Source organism: Myodes glareolus, chromosome 3 (assembly GCF_982192425.1).
Source record: "Myodes glareolus chromosome 3, mMyoGla1.1, whole genome shotgun sequence".
Classification (NCBI taxonomy): Eukaryota; Metazoa; Chordata; class Mammalia; order Rodentia; family Cricetidae; genus Myodes; species Myodes glareolus.
In genome coordinates, this window is record NC_142028.1 from 128648878 (window position 1) to 128667060 (window position 18183).

Genomic DNA, 18183 nt, shown 5'->3' on the forward strand with positions numbered 1-18183 from the left:
TCCTCTGGGCCCCGCTACCACCAGAGAGTTTTCCTGCCGGAAAGCAGCTCGCCGCCGCAGCAATTTACGACATCGGTTGTGACAGGCCCTGGGAACATCCGACTTCCTCCCTTCACTCGAGCAAAAATCGACGTGATGTTCGGGGCCGGAGACGAGGATGACACCGACTTCCTTTCGCCAAGCGGCGGGTGAGTGGTTGAGAAGTCAGGGCCGGAGCGCAGGGCCGAGAGACCGGTGGGTGGCTGCAAGGGTCCGTCTCTTCTCAGGCCTCTTCTCAACTTCCGGGTCCAGACCCTTGCCGCACTCTGGTGTCAGATTTGGTTCAGGACCTGGCATCTCCCTTGACACACTTTTGCTTTATGAATCACAGTGTCTCTCTCCAGGGAAATGGAGATGATTGCCGAGAAGACTGCCTGCCTCGGGGTTTTTATAGGACTCAGCTCCTATAATTATGAGTTGTAAATTCAAGAAACTTTCTCTTTCCGGTGAACCAGGTGGTGTCACTTTGAACCAGGAGCTGGAGGGTCAACTTCCTCCAAAGCCTACCGTGGACGTTACCTTTTTGGTGGTTCTCTGCCTTCACAGCCCCAGGCTGTTATCTTCCTTCTTCCCACTAGTCTTTGCACGTGGAAGCCACTGAAATCTAAGTCCTGACAGAACTGCTTATGTTGCTTATTTCACTCTGGCACTCAGAACTTTTACTCCCGGATGATTCTGATTGCTCAGGAAGTGCCTGAAATCACATTTTGTAAGCCCTAAGGCTTAAAGCCAGCGGAAGAGACTGCATCCAGTTTTGCGCTGTCTCAGGACAGTCGTTTTAAAAGGGAGGTTCCCCCGCCTTTAACAATTAACTTAGTGTTCATCCTTCCATTGTCTTAGTGGACCTCTGACTCCCTTCAGCCTTGGTAACTGCAAAGCTCACATCTTTGCAGAGTTTCTCTTTGAACATACACTGTACAAGTTTTCTGCATAGTGATGAACCTACTTAAGAAAACACAGACTCGTCAACATGCCCATCATCCTATCAGATGCTGAGAGGTCACAATAGTGATTGATCTGCTATACTGGAATTCAATACAGAAATGACCGTAAAATGACTAGCTCTCTTTTGGTTTTACTTATTTGTGCACACATGCGTGCATGCACACACACATGTGTACATGACACATGCGTGTGGTGTATGAATTCTGTGAACATGTTTGTAGAGGACAGAGGTCCTTCCACCTTATTTTTTGAGACAGGTTCTCTCATTGAACCTGAACTTACCATTTTGACTGGAAAAATGTTTCCATTCTTTCATATTTCACCACAAACATTTACAACCTCTGCTGCTGTTGACTGGATTTTCAGCCCAAACCTGTTTTGTGTGTGTCTGTATATGGGGCCTTTTGAATATCTTCAAGGTTTGTTTATTTATTTGAGACAGTTAGACCAAGCTGGCCCTGAACTCAGAAGGATATGCCTGTCTGCCTCCTGAATGCTGGGATTAAAAGCATGTGGTATCACACCCAGCTTTAAGGCATATTTTAATTTCATAGTCTTCACTATGTGAGAGTATTTGAGGAGAGTCTATGAAGGAATTTTAAGACTCTCAACTTCCATGCATCAAAGAATCTGCTGCTGACTACACAGATGACAGTCATGTGCTCTTCTCCTGATTCCTAACCCAAGAAAAGTTTTTGCGGGCTCAGCTAGTCTGCTTCCCTGAGCAGGCTTAACGAAGGACTCGAGATTCATTACAGATATGACTGAGGGTCCTAGGCATGGCAACAGACAATTGGATGATGAAAGGCTCAACAAAAAAAGGTAGATCGAGTTTTGTCCCTAGGAAAACAGAATCAAATTTAAGCTTAAGGATAGGAAAAGTGAGCTGGGGAGATGGTGCAGTGGTTAAGTGCACTGGCTTCTTCTCTTCTAGAGGACCTAGGTTTGATTCCACCACCCACATGGTGGCTCACAACCCTAGGAATCCAACACCGTTCTGGCCTCGTTGAGCACCAGGCATGAACATGGTGCACAGGACACACATGCAGACAAAACACCCACACACACATTAAATGAAGAAAGAAGACTATAGAAGGTTTGGCTTTGTTTAGGACGTGGAGCAGCTGTGAACACTGACACCACCTTTCGGTTCCTCTTCTGCAGTGCGGTTCACTCTGTGACTTGACTTCACAACTTTCCTGATCCTCTTAGGATATTGAGAAGTAGTCAGAGCACGAGCACTAATGTTGTGTAACTAATAGTCTGCTTTTCACGTTCCTGGGCCTCTTTTTGTTTGTTTGCTTGTTCTTCTGAGACAGGGCTTCTCTGTAGCTTTGGAGCCTGTCCTGGAACTCACTCTGTAGACCAGGCTCCGCCTGCCTCTGCCTCCTGGAATTAAAGGCGTGCGCCACCACCACCTGGCCCTTGTTTGTTTTTGAGACATAATTTTACTGTGCATCTCTGGTTGTCTTGGTACTCACAATTTATGCCAGACCCCAGCCTCCAACTTATGCTAGATCCGCCTGCTTCTGCCTCCCATGTGCTGATTAACCAGACTAATCAAGCCTGGGCAAGTTCCCCAACCTTAAAATCAATGGTTAACCTAAAAGCTGTAATCAAAAGACATGCCTTCTCCTTCGGTCTTAGCCTTTTCCCCACCTTTATGACTCTGAAATGAAGAAATAGGTAAATGTCTGCTAAGTACATCATATTTGACTTCAGCTAATACGGAGAGGAATAAGGCACAATTCCTACCCCTTAAGCAGTAGAACAAAATCAATCCAGCAATGATAAACATGAAATCACAAAGCTTTTAAAATTTTAGATTTATTTACTTAATGATAATGTATACGAGTATATGTACGGGGTATCAGGTTCTCTGGAGCTGATCTTACAGATGGTTGTGAACCACCATCTGGGTGCTGGAAGCTGAACCCAAGTCTTCTGCAAGTGCTCTTAACATCTGAACCACTTTTCCAGCACCCACAAGGCCTTGTTTTGAGATAGCCTCTTTAACACAAGTTGCATGGAATCTGATGCCCTCTTCTGGCCTCTGTGGGCACTGCATGCACGTGACACAGACTCTAATGCGGGCAAAATCATGATTTCTAGAACAACCAGGGCTGTGTAGTGAGAGAGAGAGAGAAGAAAACACACATACACAAAACAAAACCCAACGACAACTAACAACAATAATATTTAAAATCTTTAAAAAGAAAAGAAGCTGAAAGTTCCTTATAGTAGCTGTGGCACACATTTAGAGATAAGAAATGGCCATGTCTGAAGCTTTGGAAGTAAGGGGATGAATTTTTAAGGATCTTCTAAAACCACCTTCATTTTGTAGAATTTGGACTTAAAAAAATATTTGTTTGCATTTATTTGTTTACTTATTTGTAGTGTGTATGTGTGTGTACATGTGAATGTGTATATATGTAGGTGCATGGGTACATACACACATGTTTGTCATGGCATGAGTATGGAGGCCAGGGGCATCTTTTAGGAGTTGTTTCTCTCCTCTCACCACATGGTTTCTGCAGATTGAGCTCATGCCATTGGGATTGGCGACAAGCACCTTTACTTACTGAGCCATCGTGGCGGTCCAAGTTTCTAGTCTCTATCTTACTAATATTGAACAGTCATCAAGAATAATCATGTAGATGCCGTGTGTAGAATGTATGAGAAGTAGAGAAGACTTGGGTCTGGTGGCACAGGCCTTAATATCAGCTGCACAGGAGGACTGAGAGGTCAAGGCCAGCCTGGCAAGACTCCATCATGAAGTTAAATAACATAAAAGAGGTGATGGTGTGGATGTAGCCTGCTGGTGGATCACTTGCCTGGCATGTTCAATGCCCTATGGTCACTCCCCCGTACTGGAGTAGGTTTAGGGGGAGAAAAACCTGCGTAAGATATAGGTAGGGGGTTGAATTAGGAGATTATTGCAGTGATAAAACTATACAGAGGTGATGGCATCATAAATGGAGGACGAGGCAGTGAGGGGGAAGTGGGGAATACATTTGAGAAATCTTTACAAAGTATAATCATGTGGAACTTGATTTCAAATAACAGATATAATCTTGATTTCAGAGAGCTTCAGCTGCTACTTCTGTTACTGAATGGTGATCCACACTACCAGAGATATTTACAATCACAGGCATTAGCATTTAAAGTGATTAAAAGTTTGAGATATGTCATACGGAATTTTATTTTCATTTTCCATTAACAGTGCCAGGCTGGCTTCTCTTTTTGGACTGGATCAAGCAACTACGGGCCATGGAAATGAATTCTTCCAGTACACAGCCCCAAAGCAGCCTAAAAAAGGCCAGGGAATAGCAGCAACAGGTAATTTAAGAGGCATTAGCATTGTGTCTTAATGGGTTGGTTGGGTGGCTGTCTTTGAAAGTGGCATGCTTTAATGGCTAATATTGGTTGCTGACTTTGATAGGATTTAGACTCATTCTGGGCGCATGTGTGAGGAGTTCCTGTACTGGATTAACTGGATGAGGAAACCCACTCTAAATGGGGTGACATCCCGTGGGCTGGGATCCAGCTCAGTGGAAAGGGGAAAATGAGATGAACAGAAGAAATGTCTCTCTGCTTCTTGACTGTGGTACAAATGGCCAGCCATCGCATGCGCCTGCTTCCATTCCTTCCCTAACTATGGACTGTGTCCTCAAACTGAACCAGAACAAACCCTTCCTTAAGTTTTCTGTCAGTTATTTTGTTTTTATATCACATGAAGTTACCAGCACACATACTAAGTCCTCTCTCAGTCAGCCCAAGCTCACCACCAATGGTGGTTGCCTCTAGAAGCTCTCAGGTACTGGGTTTGAGCAGCTAGATGATGACTTTTGTTGGGAGCTGATGGGGACAAATTCTTCTGCTCTTTGTCTCCAAAACCACCCAAAGTGCTCATAGTTACATCTAGTTCATTCATCATGAAAGACACAGGAATCATTTGTTAAACAGCATCTGTGGAAAGGAAGGGGAGTGAGAGACTAATACCTCTATGTGTCTTCGGAGCTTTACATGGATCCACATACTTCATACTCAAGATAATTTTGTAAAGTAGGTGACGTGACCAGATTTTGGAAGCTCTGAGCAGTTTATTAGTTGGATCAGTCAACCTTAGAGACAGAGTTGAAATTTGAATCCTGAATTGATTGACTCCACAGCATTTTCTTTCCCCTACACTTTGCCAAAGATGATAAGGGATTGGTGATACAAGATCCCCGAGGAGAGCAGGTAGTGGTGGGCATTAAGTTAAATACTCGAAGACTGAAGTGTGCAGAGCCTTTTCCGTGCCAGACATAATGCTAACTAGTCTGAGGATACATGGCTGGATACTGAGAGAGCAGCGGAAGCAGATCACTCATGTATGGCCGTGTAAGAGAAAGGCATAAACACTCCTGTCCATTCCTTTGGACGTTAACCTGGTATGTTTCTGTGATCCTAGGAGTGTGTAGGATTTTCCTTACATTCTAGATGGCTCTGCAGCTGACACAACCTGAGTATGTTATAGTTCAGTTCAATTCTGAAGTTATCTACCTAGACATAATGTGCAATCCCTCGGATTGAGGGTTTAGTTTTATGAGACTGTCCTCACTAAGAAACCAGGCCATCTGTACTTCTGACTGGCCAGGGGCCCCATGACACCATCTCCTGGGTTCAGTTAATTGACAAGACTTGCTCATCGAATTCAGGATCATTAGTTGTTTCTTTTAATGTTGGTTTATTAAAAAGATATTATAAAGATACATATGCATATCTCTTCATGTGGATGAGGCGATGACTCGAGGGTGACAATGGTTGAAAGGTCGAGAGATGTCTAGCTTCTGGGCCCTCCCCCCCTTTCTGGGTGCACCACCCTCCTAGTACTATCTGTGTTTTACAACCCGGAAACTCTATAAACTTTGTGGTTCAAGAGTTTTTATACAGCTTGCTGTAGTCTGTCTTTCCTGAAAGTCGGTGAGTGGAGCTAGAAGTTATAGTCCCTAATTCTGTAATAGTTTTCCTGGTGGCTGGCTCTATCCTGAGGAGCCCCACTTGAGTCACTTCAGCATCAATGTCAAAAAATAAAATTCCAGAAATTTTTTTCTTTTTTTTTTCTTTTCTTTTTCTTTTCTTTTTTTTTTTGAGACAGGGTTTCTTCATGTAGCTTTGGAGCCTGTCCCGGAACTCGCTCTATAAACCAGGCTGACCTCAAGCTCACAGAGATCTGCCTGCCTTTGCCTCCCAAGTGCTGGGCTTAAAGGTGTACGCCATCACAGCTTGGCTCAGAAAAATTTTAAGACCTTTTTTTTTAAAAATTATTTTTAATTTAGGTGCATTAGTGTTTTGCCATGGGTGTCAGGTTCCCTGGAACTGGAATTACAGACAGTTGTGAGCTACCATGTGGATGCTGGGAATTGAACTTGGGCCCTCTGGAAGTCAGTCTTAACAATCATTGAACCATCTTTCCAGCCCTTGAGACCTTTTAAAACTGGCTTTCATTTGCAGTCCTAGGATTGGGAAATCCCGTGGTATAAATGAGACGTTCTGATAAGTTGAGAGTAGGACCTTGGCTTTATATAGGCAGAAAAGAGCTGAAGAAGCCAGATTCCAAAAAAAAAAAAAATAGATTAGCCATTTTCAAGTTCCTTTTCTTATAAAAGAAGAAAATAATCAATAGAATCTGGTCTATGTGAGGTTTCTGACACATCACCAGACACAGCCATGTGCAAATTTGGGGACTTGGATATTATTTATCTCTCTTGATTTAAAGATCAGTTAAAAAATCTTTGTTTTTCTTGGCGATATGGAATTCTAAAGCAAGTAACTCTTCTTTTTTTTTTTTTTCCTATTGGGGCCCATGCAAAAACTAAGTCCAAAGCAGCGCCTCTCATCATGTAGACAAGTCTAGCCTCCAGCTTGAGATCCTGCTCTTTCTGTCCCTCATAGGCTGGGATTTCAGGCATGGCATATGTCACTGTGCCTGACAATGCATAAACTCAGCTACGACTAAAGGGATTAAACACAGGACTCCAGGGAATTTTAGGGAGCATTATCAAGAGCTAATACATTTCTTAAAAGACATTCGTACTGCTCTTAACGCTAAGGAAACCACAGAGGATTTGGGAAGTGGAAACGAGCCAGTTGGGGCTCCCACAGCCCACCAGGCCCTGTATTCCCTGTGCATTCCCCTGGCTTCTTCACCAGCTGTGCCCCTCTGCCCCCTTTAAAGTCCTTGAGCACACAGACGTGAAGGAAAACAAACTACCTCAGGCTTATCTGATGAAATAATTAGATTTTTTTTCATTTAAAAAGTGGATTGGTTGCTTGTGTGTATGTGTATAGGCATGCACGTGTCTGGGGATCAGAGGACCACTTGTAGGAGTCAGCTCTCTCCTTCTACCATATGGGTTCCAGGGTCAGACTCAGGCCACCAGGCTCAGCAGCAAGCTTCCCTATCTTCATAAAGGTAGGGAAATTTATTTTTTCCTGTGAAAAATTATTTTTCAAGTGAAGGAGAACCTAAAAGGCAACAGGAGTGAATAAATACAGATTTTGTCTTAAAGAAACAGTAGGTTGAGAGAAAGCCCCCTTTAAAAAAATGAAGACATTAAAAGGGGCTCAAGAATTAGCAATTAGTGACGGCAACAAAAATACCTAACCATCCCCTCAACAAGGAGACATTCAATTAAGGAAACTTTAAGACAAGGAAACTTTGCTCAAAATAATTTTTTTTAAGACTACACATTGCAAGATTTCCTTTTGTGTGCCAAGTCCAAAAATCTGAATAATGTTGGCTTCAGAGAAGGAGGAACTTCAAGTCAATGAGACTCTCAGGGTGACGGCCATGCTGTTCTTGTTCCCCTGGCAGATGCAGACTCAGTTTCTTCTTCAGAGCATGAGCTGGGCTGATGATACTAGCATGAGAGTGCTGCAAGAAGCTGCCTTAACCATGGAGGAGGCTGCTAGGCTGGCCTCCACAGATAATGATTTTTTTACGGGTTTCACACGTGTTTAAATTCTCTAATGCTGGCCTCCCCACTCCTGTAGATTGCTTCATCAGGAGAAAAGATTTGTCTTAGTACTACATATAACTAAGAAGTACAGATTAAACTAAACTGTATGTTGTTTTCTAAACATAGGAGGAAAACATAGAACATGCCATAAGAAAATAAGCAAATACCACAGTGGACACTTGATTTTCACAACTGTTACCATTCATTCTAGGCCAGCATCCTGCTTCTGGACCTGAGCCCAGGGGAAATGTTTACTTTCCTGTCCGCTTTAATCAGTAAACCAGATAAAACAACCACGAGACAGTACTCCTTCTGTCCTGTTTCTCTTCTTACTTGGTGAAGATTTAAAAAGACCGTTTCCCATGGGCAGTGACGTGGGGCAGTCACAGCTGTGCTCCTGATGGGAGTGTAAATTGCCATGTAATTTCCCAAGGTGCCACTTCACCTCAGAATTCCATTTTCAGGAATGTAGTCTAAGAAAAGAGTCAGAGGTCACGTCAAAAAATGTGTGTTTTAAGAATGTTTACCATAGCATTATTTATAACAGAGAAAATTTGATAACTGCCCAAAGAAATGTAACAGAGTAAGAAGTTGGGTAAATTCTTGGGACTGGAGAGATGACTCAGCAGTTAAGAGCACTGGCTGCTCTTCCAAAGGACCTGGGTTCAATTTCCCAGCACCCACATGGCAGTTCACAACTGTCTGTAACTCTAGTCCCTGGGGCTTGGACACCCTCCTACAGACATACATGCAGGCAAAACACCAATGCACATCAAATAAATAAATAAATCTTTAAAAAATTAAAAAAATTAGATAAATTCCCAGAATAGATCATAGTATCTCGTGCAGTCATCAGGAAGCAGTTTGGGCAGTGGCCAGGAGCCGTCCATCCACCTAGGTTTGCTTTGGAGAAAATAGAAAAGACTTATGAGAGTCAATGAGAAATGGAAGAGGCGAAGTCGAATTTTCATTTTGTATTAAAATGCTAAAAATGCTACTGTAGAACTTATGTGTACAGAGAAAGGACTCAGGATAAATACTTCAGTTTACTGGAATTTAATTTATTTTCATTGTGCTTTCTTATATTTATCTGACTTTTTTTTGATATATTTGAGACAGGGTTTCTATATAGCTTTGGAGCCTGTCCTGGAACTAGCTCTTGTTGACCAGGCTGGCCTCGAATTCACAGAGATCTGCCTGCCTCTGCCTCCCGAGTGCTGGGGTTAAAGGTGTGCGCCACCACCTGTCCCTGTCTGACTTTTTACAATGCCCTTGTTCTCTACAATTGAGGGAAGTTGTTCCTACAGGAAAATAAGAGAGGAAAAGGCTTGTGAAAGTAAATTCATTTGATTTTTAGTTAGTGTTCTCTTCTTACTTTTCTATGAAGATGTTCATCTAGTGAGCTTAGCTTGTCGTTTACCAGTGGGTGTGGTGGTGAATGCCTGTGGTCCCATCACTCAGGAGGTTGAGGAAGGGAGATCATGAGTTCCGGCCAGGTTGGAGACAAAAACCAAGACAACAACAGAATGCAATTTGCCCTTAATATGCTACTTAAACATTAGTTTTAACTACTGGGTGTGGTTTAAACATTGATGCAAAAACTACAGTCATCACCTCAAAGGGACAGAGTTTATTCTAAGCCATATATGAGCCACTGTGGCCCAGGAACACAGATTCAGGTCTTTTCAAATCTCATGTTACAATGTGGTGACGTTTGGTGAAGTTTTATGAGAATAGAACAGAGAAAATCACAAATCAAGGTACTTTTCACATGCATTAGTAGAGTCATTTTTATTTATTTACTATTTACTAATTATGTTTTCTTTATTTTTAAATTTTATTTTTTTAAAAAACAAACTATCTTTATTCATTTTAATACCAACCCCAGTTCTCATTCCTTCCCCTCCTCCTGTTCCCTTCACCTTTACCCCCCACCCCACCCCTCCACTCCTCAGAGAGGGAAGGCACATTGTTTGGGGAAGGTCCAAGGCCCTCCCTACTATATCTAGGCTGAGCAAGGTATTCATCCAAAGATAATAGGTTCCAAAAAGCCAGAACAAGCAGCAGGAACAAATCCTGGTGCCACTGCTAGTGGCCCCGCAGTCTGCTTCAGCCATGCAACTGTCAACCACATTCAGAGGGTCTAGTTTGTTCCTATGCTGGTTCTTTCCATGTCAGTCCAGAGTTGGTGAGCTCCCATTAGCTCAGGTAGACTGTTTCAGTGGGTGTCCCCCTCATTGTCTTGACCTCCTAGCTCATATTCTCACTCCTTCCACTCTTCAACTGGACTTTGGTAGCTCAGCCCAGTGCTCTGATGAGGGCCTCCGCCTCTGCTTTCATCAGTTGCTGGATGAAGGTTCTATGGTGACATTTAAGATATTCATCAGTCTGATTACAGGGCAGGCCAGTTTGGGCACCCTTTCCTTTATTGCTTTGGGTCTTAGCCGGGGTTTCCTGGGGCATTGGTGGAGTCATGAGGTTAAAACAAAGTGAAAAAAATATCTGTTGTGGGCCTCAGATGCTATCTAATGACATTCTTAGCCTTGTGGTACGTGGAAGCTAGTGTTCTTTTAAGTTAATACATTCCAAAAGGCTCAACGTGTTAGTCACCAGGATGTTAGATTAGACAGATGAGTGGGCAAGGGAGGGCTATTAAGCAGACTGAAGACAGCCCAGGATAGGCTGTAATAAGGCTCTAAGCCTGCAAACATTCTTGTCTCAGCCCGATCACTGGCCTTCTCGTCAGTTTATCAGCCTTGTAGGAGATTCATTGTCAGGTGGGGTTTCTTCCAGGAACTTTTATCCACACTGTCACACTAAATTCCCTGTTCTAGAAGAGGGAAATAGGTTTTCTTTTATATATCCTAGTGGTCAGAGCGTTGAGAAGAGAAAAGAACACTGTAGTGTGGCCCTGTTTTCTAGACAACACTTCTTGTCCAGCCATAAAATTTGTGATGTATGGTGTTTGGGCTGGAGTGAGGCTAATACTGTCACTGTATCCAGCTCTCACTTAGAGCCTTTCCTCACCACCAGACAAGGTCATGGAGCTCTCTCTGTCTAGACCCAATGAGGATGGTGATAATGAAAGCATTGTTACACTAACCAGAAAGTGTGAAATGGAATTTTGAGGCTAATTTTGTGGTTAAGAATTAAAAAAAAAGGTGAATGATACCTTTGTTTCTTTGTTTTCTGCATCTTCAGGAAATCAGACAGCACCAAAACCAGCAGCAGCTCCCACAGGCATTTCATCTGTGCTGTTTGCGACTGCAGTGCATGCATACCGATAGTAAGTAGTCGGGAGAGAGAGCGCTGAGCTAGTGGACGGCTGGGAAGTGTAGGATGCAGTTCCTGTCCTTTCTCAGAAGCTCGCTCATTGCGGCCTAGATAGAGCCTTAGATAACTGACTGTTTCTTGTCTGTGCTGTTAGTGTTTGGGCCTCCACAGCAGCTTCTTAAATTCTCAGGGATACTGTGGACAATAGATGATTGAAGAATGAAGAGGGTGGGGCCGGGTGTGGTCACACTCACTTTAATCTTACCACTTGGGTAGCAGATACTGCAGGATCTCTGTGTGTTCCAGACCAGTCAGAGTTATGCCAATGAGAGCCTCTCTCAAAGAAAGAAAAAGAAGTTGCAGAAGAGGTTTAGATTAAAAACTACCCACCTCTGACCTCTTCTCCAGGCAAGATGCCTAGTTGTATCAAAAGAGAATACTGGCCTTCATGGTTTAGAGGGGTCCTGATATCTGTTGTTTTCTTGCTTCAATAGCATAAATGGTCAATATGCAAAGCACGGCAAATTCGGAGCTGCCATCCTGGGGAACCACACAACCAGAGAGGTGAGAACCCCCACATTGATTGATATACCACATCCCAAGTATTGTTAATATCAGAGCTTTGGTTTTTGTCTGCCTGATATGGCTCATGGGTCAGAGGGTAAGAGTGGCTACTAATGATAACTCTGAGTGTGTAGGACTCAGTAGATGGCCTCACTTTGCTTACTGTTATACATTAAAGCAAGTGCAGCTGCTCAGATTGCTTGCTTTAGACATTTCCTTTGTGATGGTTCTAGTGTCAGAGTTGGAAAGCTTTAGTAAACTGTCAAGGATGCTCTTCGTTGGGTAATGATCGTTCATTGTACCACTCCATGTTTATGCCCATGTTAATGACCAATATTTATTCTTTGCAAGTCTGAAAACAAGGTTGAACAGTCGATTGCTGTACATTAGTCAGGGTGAAGTGTACTGGATGTCACTAAATACCTCCAAGCCTGACTTCTTTAAGTTAGTAATCCAGTTCAAATACCTCTCCAGAACGTTGTTAGACATTATTGAGTTAAACATAAGAAATTTTCACATTTCAGAGGCCCAGAGAACACAAGGTTCATGCTTCTCGGCAAAAAGCTAAGATTAGTTGCCCTTGGTGACTGATACAATGGACAAAGCTGTAAGACACACAAAGACAAGTATAGGAAATTTGAAACACAAGTAAGAGGTGCAAATACACAGTACATCTTAATCTCAGTCACTGCCAGGAAGTGTTCACATTTCTTTGTCCCTCTGTGGTTTTTCTTCTTGTACACCCATTGAATCAACATCTAGTGAGGTTACCCATTGCAGTTGGCTCCTGTGTCCCTAAATCTTCCATCTGCTGGTTGTTTTTACTCATTATTCTTTAGACTTTTTGCTCCTTTGCTCTTTGCTCCTTTGGGGGATCTGCCACCTAGCTCCCAAATAAATCACACTTGGAGACTTATTATTTCTTATAAATGCCTGGCCTTAGCTTGACTTGTTTCTTTCTTTTTTGGGGGGGTATGGAGAGTTTATTGAGTGGATCCTGGGAGGGTGTAAGGGTAGGGAAGTTATGGAGGAGGAGAGGAAGGGGGAGAAGAAGGAGGCAGGGAGCTGCCTCTTCAGAAGAACAACAGAGAGAGAGTGTGCATTATTTTAGACAGATACAGTAACACAGCTTCACGGAGTTAAACAAATGCAACATAAGCAAAAGTAACATGCCTTAAATTAATATTCCCCAACATCCATCCTCCCATCAGGAAGCAAATGATGGCTGGCTGTGTCTTGTTTTGTGTTTTAGCAACTGCTGCTGACTATTATCTGGACCTATTAATTAATTAGAGATCGCAATTTGGATCTTAGGACTCTAGTTGTGAGATATCACTGTGCTTGATGGCTAGAAAGAGGTAGCAGGTTGGAAGAGCAATTATAAAGAAGCAGATAAGGGACTGGAGATACGGCTTTGCGGTTAAGAGTATCAGCTTCTCTTCTAGAGGACTTGAGTTTGGTTCTCAGCACTCACATATTGGCTCACAACCGTCTTTAATTCCAGTTCAGGGAATCTGATACCCTCTTCTGGCATCCACATGGATGTGATGCACAGACACACATATAGGCAAAACACTCATACACATAAAGTAAAATTTAGGGACTAGAGAGATTGCTCAGTGGTTAAGAGCCCTGGTTGCCCTTTCAGAGGACCAAGATTCAATTCCCAGCATCCACATTGCTACTACAATTGTCTGTAACTTCAGTTCGAGGGGATCCAATGCTCTCTTCTGGCCTCGACAAACACCAGGCATAAGGTACAGACATGGTACACAGACATACATGTAGACAAAGCACCCATTCATATTAAGAAGTTGATAGCTGGGTGATAGCACATACCAGGACTTGAGAGGCAGAGGCAGGAGGATCTCTTAGGCTCAAGGGAGATATGGTTTGCCTAGGGAATTCAAGGCCAACGAGAGCTACACAGTGAGACCCACACAGTAAGAAAAAGAAAGACACAGATAGATTGCATCAGTTATATTGTAAAGTTCTTTAGATTAAAAAAAAAAAAAACCTCACTGGGGAGCTGTAGAAATGTTGAAGGGAAGATAAATGAAAAAAACCAACAGGGCCGTGGGGTGCGTCTGTTGTGTACCTCGAGCATGTCGCTCCTTCAGGTGACACAAGCAGAGACACTGCTCAGGAAAAGAGGAATTAACAGCCCACAGGCTTTTTCCCTGTGGAACATTTGTTGAGGTCGGGGATGGTATTAAGTCCAGGCACTGGGCCAAAGTCAGAACAATTTCTGCAGCTTTGTGGTGCATAGGAGAAACCCTCCTAGAGGGAGAGGACCTGCACAAGTGACAACTGTCTTCCTCTCCTTGTATTTGCTAGATTTTGAACTTCATGGGGAAGCAGCTAAAGAACTCAGCTAAAAGTCTGTTGAGTAGAACTTTAAAAATCAAGGAGTTAGAGACTGTCTAGGCACTTAGCTAAAACCTTGAACAGGTCCTGCCTGAGAATCAGACTGGTTTGTAAGAATTTTTTAAGATTTGTTTATTTAAGTATATGAATATTTTGCCTTCATTGTTTTTCTTTGTACCAAGTGAGTGTGTGGTGCCCATAGAGGTGAGCAGAGAGCATTGGACCCCTCTGGAACTGAATTAGGGTAGTTGTGAGCACATGTAGGCACTAGGAAGCCTGGGTCCTATGCAAGAGCCACAGCTGGGCTTGCCCACTGAGTCTCTAGCAGTGATCCTCTTACGGCCACTTCAGTTTACCGTTGTGGTGGTCAGCCCTTCACTTTGAAAAATAGAATAATATCTCATGCCAAAACTACGTATCAGATTTTATTCTTAAAAATATTTATTTTATTATTTTTAGTTATGTGTAAGTATTTGTGTCTATGTGTGGGAATATGCATATTCATGCAGGTAGCTGAGGGGCCCAAAGGTATCTGTTACCTTGGAGATAGAGTCACAGATATCTAGAGGATATATATCTAGAGGAGATAATCTAGAGGAGATTGAGCCTCCTATCATGGATTTGGGGAACTAAACTCAGGTCCTCTAGAAGAGCAGCAAATGCTCTTAAGCACTGAGCCATTTTGTCTCTAGCCCATAGGGTGAATTTTAATTATTTGGATGTTTATGTTTGTTTAATTGATATATAATACACATGCACACAGTCATCCATAGATAACCTCATGTAAGTGAAGTCATATGATATTTATCTTTTTGTGATTGACTTACTTTATTAGCTCAGTACCCTCAAAGTTCATCCATGGTTTTTCTTTTTTTGGGGCGCAGGGCAAACTGTGTTGTATGAATCAACAGAGAAGAAGAGGCAGAATGGGGGTGCAAACCATGTGGTATGAATCAGCAGAAAAGAAGAGGCGAAACGGGGGCGGGACGAGAGCGTGCATTTGGGAACTTTTGGAGTGTTGTTAATTTAGGTTAAATAGCCCCAATTAAAAGAATTTTTTTTTGTAAAAGGCTACTTAAGGGTGTTTGAATAATTGGCTTGGAATTGTAAGTACCCAATGGAAGCTCATGCCTGTGTGACTCAAGCCTGTTGTGATGCATCCATGAACAGAACCCTTGAGTCACGAATGGGGTGCATGCGAAGTCGGTGAGGGACATCTGACACCCAAGTCCCATCTCAGCTAAAGGCTTGATTTTTGCTGCATGGATCAGACTTTTGGAGCGGCTAAGACTTCAACGAAAGCCTGAAAAATGAATGGGTCACCCCAGGGGACCCTACCTACGTAGAGCAAAAGAAGGGAAACTTATTGAGTCCAAAGCTAGTCTAGTCTGGCTGAGGGCTTAGGGCGTTTTCCAGCACTTTGGCGCCGTGCCCGTTGGAAAAAACAGACCCATCTTTGTGGGACCTCCAACTGTTAAGAATATTTTTTAACTGAGCCTCTCTGCCAGTACAAAGAATTCCAATCAGAGCAGATTAAGCCAAGGAAAGAATAATTCTATCTAGGTATATTCATAAAGAGAAGATACAGCTATGAAATTTAGATGAGGTTTAGGAAACTTGGCTGTGGCTGTGGCTCTCTGATTACCAACATAGTTAACCTATGTTTTCCATCATTAAACTAAACAATTTCATCAGCATTTTTGGCATGATCAAAGTCCCAGCTTATTTTCAAACCTGAAGAGCAAAGTGTGCAGTTGACTGGGTCACAAAAGAGTCAAGAAACTAGGTGTTTCTTGCTCAGGGCAAACAAGGAAAGCAGAGACCTTGGACATAGACCTGGAATTCTGTTGACCATCCTTGAAATCCAGGAATAAACACACCCTTTGGTCACACTGCAAAATTCTTGTAGTGTGCCGCTGGACTCAGTTCAGCAGGATTGTGTCGAAGAGTTTGAAGCAGTGCTGTAGGGTGCTGTAGCAGTGTGTACTTGCCTCTAGGCATGTCGGGTCCATGGAAAACAGCCCCTTTCGTTTCTGCAGAATCGTATTTACGTTCCCCAACACCATTTCTGATTCTACTAACTTGAGTTTTCTCTCTTTATTTACTTAAAACTTTTTAATTTATTAGATTTAAAAAAAAATACCAATCCAAGTTCCTACTCCCTCCCCTCCTCCCATTCCCTCCATATGCCCTCCCACCCCACCCCCATCCAATCCTTAGAGAGGGTAAGGCACATTGCTTTGGGAAAGGTCCAAGGCCCTCCCTACTATATCTAGGCTGAGCAAGGTATCCATCCAAAGAGAAAAGGGTCACAAAAAGCCAGTCCATGCAGTAGAGATAAATCCTGGTGCCACTGCCAGTGACCCCTCAGGATGCCCCAGCCATGCAACTGTCAACCACATTTATTTTTTTTTCTTTTTTTTTTTATAATTTTATTAAATTATAAAAAGTTTTCATTTACGCCCCTCCTCCCAACGCCCTCCCACTCCCCCCCTCCCTCTCCTCCTCCCTATGTCAACCACATTTAGAGGAACTAGTTTGGTTCTATCCTTGTTCCTTCCCAGTCCGGCTGGAGTTGGTGAGCTCCCATTAGCTCAGGTAAACTGTTTCAGTTGGTAAACCCAATTATGGTCTTGACCTCCTTGCTCATATTCTCATTCCTTCCGCTCTTCTACTGAACTTTGGGAGCTCAGTCCAGTGCTCCGATGTGGGTCTTTGCCTCTGCCTCCATCAGCTGCTGGATGAAGAAGGCTCTATGGTGATATTTAAAATGATCATCAGTCTGACTACAAGGCAAGTCAAGTTCAGGCCTCTCTTTTCTATTGCCCAGGGTCATAGGTGGAGTCATCCTTTTGAATTCCTGGAAATTTCTCTAGAGCCAGGTTTCTACTAACCCTATAATGGCTCCCACAATCAAGATATCTCTCTCCTTGCTCTCATCTCTGTTCTTCTTCCATCTCGACCATCCCATTTCCTCAAGTTCTACTCTACCCGCCTCTTCTCTTCCTACCCTCCCCTCTTCCCTCTCCCCACCCCCATGCTTCCAACCATGCCAGTCAATCCTGTCTGTTTCCAATTTCCACATGGGTCTCTATATATTTTTCTTTGGGTTCACCTTATTACTTAGCTTCTCTAGGTTCATAAACTATAGGCTCAATATTCTTTGCTTATGACTAGTATCCACTTATGAGTGAGTACATACCATATTCATCTTTTTGGGCCTGGGTTACCTCACTCGGGATAGTGTTTTCTAATTCCATCCATTTACATGCAAAATTCAAGATTTCTTTTTTCTTTTTTTTTAACTGCTTGCTGGCTAGAAAAGCTGAGGGAGTTGGGGGAGGGGCCTGGGGTTTTGTCCCATCGGAGAGGTCCTAGAGCCATGTGGCTGTTCTCTCATCTCAGTATTGAAGTAAGCTGTGTTTCAAAGTTCCGCCGAGGTTGCCCATCCATGGTTTTTCTTACCCATGATCTTTCTAAGTACATGCTGTAGTTCTTGCTATAATCCTGAGTCCTGTGTGTAGTCCTATACCAAGAAAAATACCGGTAAGAAATAAGGACAAAATAAACAACAAAAGAAGGCAAACAAACAAAAGTTGAGAGAATCTGTTGTCAGTGCATTGTTACTGTGAGAAACTTGGAAAGAAGTTCATTAGGTAGAAGGAGGTACATGTCCATGTCCTCTAGAAAACATGGAGAAAGTTCACAGATGCTCTGTCCATAATGGTTTCCAACTGGACACAACTTGAATAGCCACGACTAGGAGAGTGAGTAAATAATCTGTGGTGTATTCATGTAGAATAATAGTAATGCATGATAGAGAACCAAGTATTGGAAAATAATCTGTGGTGTATTCATATAGAATAATAGTAATGCATGATAGAGAACCAAGTATTGGAAAATAATCTGTGGTGCATTCATATAGAATAATAGTAATGCATGATAGAGAACCAAGTATTGGAAAATAATCTGTGGTGTATTCATATAGAAT

General features: G+C 42.8%; 1 protein-coding gene across 2 annotated transcripts in view; it reads left to right on the forward strand.

Annotated features, from left to right (window-relative positions):
• Fkbp15 (FKBP prolyl isomerase family member 15) overlaps positions 1-18183 on the forward strand; it is a 59780-nt gene continuing 41597 nt past the window's right edge. Inside the window, exons 1-4 of one of the 2 annotated variants that reach the window (XM_048459166.3) lie at positions 1-188; positions 4208-4323; positions 11190-11274; positions 11756-11825. In XM_048459166.3, coding sequence (XP_048315123.3) covers positions 136-188; positions 4208-4323; positions 11190-11274; positions 11756-11825 — 324 coding nt within the window. In that variant the 5' untranslated portion in view covers positions 1-135. The remainder of the gene's footprint in view (positions 189-4207; positions 4324-11189; positions 11275-11755; positions 11826-18183) is intronic. The other variant, XM_048459165.3, reaches the window with a different exon arrangement.